This window comes from Otolemur garnettii, unplaced genomic scaffold (genome assembly GCF_000181295.1).
Source record: "Otolemur garnettii isolate 467f Iridium unplaced genomic scaffold, OtoGar3 scaffold00249, whole genome shotgun sequence".
Lineage (NCBI taxonomy): Eukaryota > Metazoa > Chordata > Mammalia > Primates > Galagidae > Otolemur > Otolemur garnettii.
In genome coordinates, this window is record NW_003852644.1 from 178,800 (window position 1) to 184,146 (window position 5,347).

A 5,347-nucleotide genomic window follows, 5' to 3' on the forward strand; every position below is an offset into this window, starting at 1 on the left:
TGGCCCAAACCGAAACTAGAGATTATAATGTTAATGAAGGAAGAAGACAGAGAACAGAACCCAACGCTTAAGGACATGTATTCAAACTCCCAGCTGCACCCCGCCCTGATTCTCCAGGATTTCTAAAGAGAGTTATTCTGCATATTCCTGCATATCTATAGGCAGGTGCAGAAGCTCCATCTTTGAAGAAATCTTTCTCAGAATCAATCTCCTGGGGGAGCACATTGAAGCAAACTGCCATGTCTGAGCATGGGGTGCTTATCTCTATATCCTGGCCTCCAGGACTGAGAGAGCATAAACACGTTTTGCTAGCCACCCAGGTTATGGTTCTTTGTTAGAGAAGCCCCAGAAAATCACACATACGTGTGACAGTCAGGCCCGCAGGGAAGCCATGAGGATGAGAAAGCCACAGGCTTTCCTAGAAAGGAAGCTGCATGTGGCTGCTGTGCCCCACAGGATGTCCAGGACACTGAGCCATAGGCCTCTTAGGAAAAGGGCCCTCCCATTCCCTCCTGCTCATCCACTCTCTCAGCAAGGCCCTTCCCTGCTCAGACCACCTGATGAGGAAAACTATACAAGCTTCCTTATCTCACATGAGTGATTTGCCCTTCCCTAGCTTCTCCACGGCCTGGTGATGGCAGCCATCCTCCTGACAGCGAGACCCAAGGTGAGTAGATGGGTCCCTGCCCCATTACCCCCATCAACCTCTGCACCCAGGGTGCAGGGCCACCCAAAGTATCATCCCCCTTTCCCCGAGGCCCCCAAACTAGGCTTCCTGCCTGTGTGCATAACTCTTTCCAGGAGCAAGTGCATTCCTGAGCCTCCCCAACCTCCCATGCCCCCTGGAGCTCTGTACCCCATGTTTTGTTGCTGACAGTTTGCCCTGGCACTGGCAGCATGAAGGCCCCTGTAGCTGTGGGAATGGCTCATTTCAGGTGCCAGTGTCTTTTGAGGATGTGTCTGTGTACTTCACAAAGTCAGAATGGAAGCTTCTGGACCTCAGACAGAGGATCCTCTACAAGCGGGTGATGCTAGAGAACTATAGCCATTTGGTGTCACTAGGTAAGTGACCCCTTCAACATACGCATACCCAGTCCCTCCTACTCTGTCTGTAGACTCAGTTTATTTCTGAGTTTCCTCATTGATTGCTTACATTGAGCCTAAGAATAAAAGCCCTTCTCCATCAGAGCAGTGATGCACTGCGGGCCAGCTGCATTTCAATAGAACTAACTATTTAGCTAAATATTATAGGTGGACACACAGGCCTGCAAATTTCAACAATGCCTCATCAGACTTACTTTGCTTATAAACTGATGTACTGACTAAATGTTTTTCTACAAAAGATGGGCACAGATTATACTGGAATATCTATATGCACTGTTTTAGACTTAATTCATTTTTTTCAGTAGTTGCATTTTACCTTCATTCCACTTTAGAGAACATAGCAGCATCTTTCCCTGCATCAAACATGGAAATCCGACATGAGGTCCAGGTGTGCACTTGGATTTCAAGCCTCAAGAAGTCCAAGAAGGAGCTGGGACAGCTTTGAGAAGGCTGCCCTCCCTTCCTTTGCCAGCACAGCCCTGCTATACAAAGGGTATCAGTTTTGCCAGTTATAGGGCAACACTGGATTCACAGGCTGGGCAAGTGGGAGCCAGTGACTAAGAGCAATGCAAGCAAGAGAGGCAGGCAAGAGACACAGCCAGGAATTGGCCCTTCCCTCCAGCCAGCCAGGGCAGCTGAGCAGGAGTACTCCTTGCTGCAGGTATCTTCCCAGCTGTACCATGACATGGAGCCCTGTTCCCCTTCTTCTAGACTCCACAGATTGTACCTCTGTGATCCAAACCCCACAGAGGAAGACTAGTTCCATCCCCTGAGTTCTTTCTGACCCTCACCAGGCAGATCTGGGATTCCCAGGGGAGTTCTGGGATCCTCAGCTGAATCTGATGGTAAAGCAGAGTGGGATCCCTGCTGCAGCCCTCTGTAACTCAGGATCTCCCCACAGATTCCCCATTCTTCACAAGCCTCCCTGCAGACCAAGTGACAATGTGGTTGTCCCTTTGGCTCAAGTTACCTACTTAAGAGCCCCTGTGCCCACCTGGCCCCTTTGATTCCTTAGAGGGACTCTGCCTTTTCCCTGGACCTTCTCAGCACTTTTTAGGGATTAATATCTTTAATGAATATATTAAGGCTGACCAGAGTTCAGGAGTGACCCTGGCCTTAGCTACAGTGGCTCTGACCTGCTTCATTTCCATGGACAGGATTTTCCTTCTCCAAGCCTCACCTGATTTCCCAGCTGGAACGAGGAGAGGGGCCCTGGGTAGCAGACAACCACAGAACAGGAGTGACCACCAGACTGCACACAGGTGAGTGGTGAGCACTAAGCAGGCTTGCTTGAGTCAAAAGGCAAGGGGCAGCAGCTTTCAGAGGAGGGTGATGCTGCCACTTTGGATGAGAGATTCCCTTTAGTGGCAGATGTCAACCTCCCAGAGAGTGCTGCAACAGGTATCACACCAGCTCTGCTGTTGCCAGTGTGTCCCCTCCGGGTCTCCCGGCTGCCTATGTAATGGCTCCTTACCCCAAGTGCTCACCTCCTGCTCCTCTCTCCTCCTTTGCCTTGGGGCTAGGGTGAAGAGGGCAAACCCTCAGTAGAGACCCAGGAAGGGCTGTTGCTGGTGACCCTGACTGGTACTGTCCTTCGCAGGTGACAGGATAAGGAGCCACACGTCAATTTCAAAGCAGACACACTCTCAAACAGAACTCCCAGGAGCTGCTGAGGGGGGTCAGGTGGTGAGGTTGCCTCTGCCACAGCGAAGCAGCAACCAGGGCTACGGGCAGAGTTCACTCAGTCGGCAGCCATGTACCACCAGCGCGGAGAAGCGCTACCTGTGTCAGCAATGTGGGAAGTCCTTCAGCCGCAGCTCCAACCTCATCAAACACCGGGTCATCCATAGCAGCGAGAAACCCTATGCCTGCCCAGACTGCGGGAAGCTGTTCCGGCGCAGCTTTGCGCTGTCAGAGCACGCACGCATCCACAGTGGCGAGAAGCCATTTGCCTGCCCTGAGTGTGGCAAGGCCTTCACACGCAGCTCCAACCTCATCAAGCACCAGGTTATTCACAGCGGCGAGAAGCCGTTTGCCTGCAGCGACTGCGGGAAGCTGTTCCGGCGCAGCTTCGCACTACTTGAGCACGAGCGCATCCACAGTGGTGAGCGGCCCTATGCGTGCCCAGAGTGTGGCAAGGCCTTCAGCCGCAGCTCCAACCTCATCGAGCACCAGCGCACTCACAGCGGTGACAAGCCCTACACATGCGGGCAGTGCGGCAAGGCCTTCAAAGGTGTGTCACAGCTCATCCACCACCAGCGCAGCCACAGTGGTGACAAGCCCTTTGCATGCCGCGAGTGCGGCAAGGCCTTCCGTGGCCGCTCGGGCCTTAGCCAGCATCGGCACACGCATAGCGGTGAGCGGCCTTATGAGTGCAGCGACTGCGGCAAGGCCTTTGGCCGCCGGGCCAACCTCTTTAAGCACCAGGCGGTGCATGGCGTGGGCACCCGGACTGCCGGCTGGTCCCGGGGCTCCAGCAGGAGCGCTGCAGCCTCAGGAGGCCCTCCACAGGGAAGCGACACCTCCCAGCCTGGGCCAAGTGGCAGCTGACTCCCTGGCCTGCTACACAGGCCCTGGCAGGTGCAGCTGCAACACCAGAAGAGCCAGGATGGAGCCTGTGCCTGGGGACCTGCCCCTGCAACCCTGTGTGCCTGTGGCGAGTGCACAGGCACGTGAGCACAACACACTCCTCCCTGTGCAGCAGGCATGACCTGAGTTTACAGTGAAGAGGGGCCTTGCCTCCACAGACTTGTTGGTGTTCCCAGGTAAGGAACGCTAAAAGCACTTTAGTCCTTCAGCAATTACTCTGCCGTCCTGATGCTGGGTGGGGAAGGACTGGGCCAGCAGCTGCCTCTACAAGAGCCCTGCCTACCCACCCCATCACCTCCTCAGGGGGGTTCTGGGGAATGGCTGACCCAGGCCCTGCAGGCAGGACAGGACCCGGGAGACTTTCACCATGTCGCTCATGTTCACTGCCATCCACTCTGCTGGCTTCATTCTCCCTGCCCACCCACTGCCTTTTGCCCTCAAACCCCACCAGCAAAGGCCACCCTGGCCTAAATCTTCAAATCTGCCTGCTCTTCTGCTCAGGCAGCCTCCCTGTGGGGCTGGTGACTATTAGGAGGATGGGTTCAGAATTTGCAAGACAGAAAGCAATACAGGTTCAGAATTTGCACTCGGGCGGCCCTGTGTGGTGACAGAGCGTGCCAGCTGGCATCGCCCATTGACTTTTACAGGATATTTCTTAGAATATGGAAGGTTCAGCTGCTTTGAATGTTTTCCTGTTCAGGGCTAAAGTAAGTTGAAATAGAGATTTTTGCCATATGAGAGATTATTGCCATGAGAATCACCCCCTAAGTAGGAATCCCCTCAACCCTCTGAGAAGACCTCAGTAAGGAGAAAAGGGGCCATGCCAGGCCTGACACCTGATGAGTGTGGTGGCACTCTTCACTCTCCTGGCCCATTTTCTCTGTGATGATGCAATCCATCCCTCTGCCCATCAGCCCTGTGGAAACAGGGCAGACCCTTAGAATGCCACTTTATTGAAAGCCAAGGAGAGTTCTCAAGGACATTGTGGTGAGCCAGAAGCAGCTGCTGGCAAGCCTTGTCCAGTTCCACCCATCTTGTCCTCAGAGCTAGGCCCAGGCCTTCTGCCCCTTGGTGCTCTTAACCCAGCATCCTGGTTGGCAGCAGCCACCTCCTTCCAGCCCTCTCCACTCCCAAGGGAGAACGTGGCTTTGTCATACACAATGCCCAAGGGCAGGTAGGTGGTAGGCAGATGGAGGCCATCCTGAGGTCTCTAAGAGCTGTGCCTTCTCTACTAGAGGTGGGAGGGTCACAGAAAACTGCCTTCTATTGGGAGAGTGTGGAAAAAACCTGGGAATACAGCATTCCCTCTAAGGATGCTGCTTGGAGCGCCAACCACTAGGGTAACTCCAGCAGTTTTGGGTATACACACACATACACACACGTGTACATATATGTTTGTAAGTTTTATGTGTGTGTGTATGTCATGGAAAGTTGCAGGGTTTTTGTAACTTGCTCATCTTGTAGCCTCTTTCAGCAGTGCCTAGACTCCTGTCCTATGATTGCCTTCTTGTCTATAAGCCTGTGACTGCATGTCATGTTTTGTCCTCATGTCCTCTCTGCTAAGCCCAGTTCCAGTGCTTAGTAAGTATGTGTGAAATGAATATTGTACTTCTGGCACCCTGAACTCAGACTCGGTACCGTAGTTTCTCTAGCT

The 5,347-nt window shown here is 53.4% G+C and overlaps 1 protein-coding gene across 1 annotated transcript; it reads left to right on the plus strand.

Annotated features, from left to right (window-relative positions):
• The first annotated feature begins 634 nt into the window (after nt 1–634).
• On the plus strand, nt 635–3,654 carry ZFP92 (ZFP92 zinc finger protein). The gene is made up of 4 exons (XM_003802581.1): nt 635–667; nt 936–1,062; nt 2,262–2,366; nt 2,705–3,654. The coding sequence occupies exons 1-4, from the start codon at nt 635–637 to the stop codon at nt 3,652–3,654; spliced, it is 1,215 nt and encodes a 404-aa protein (XP_003802629.1).
• Nucleotides 3,655–5,347: the final 1,693 nt, after the last annotated feature.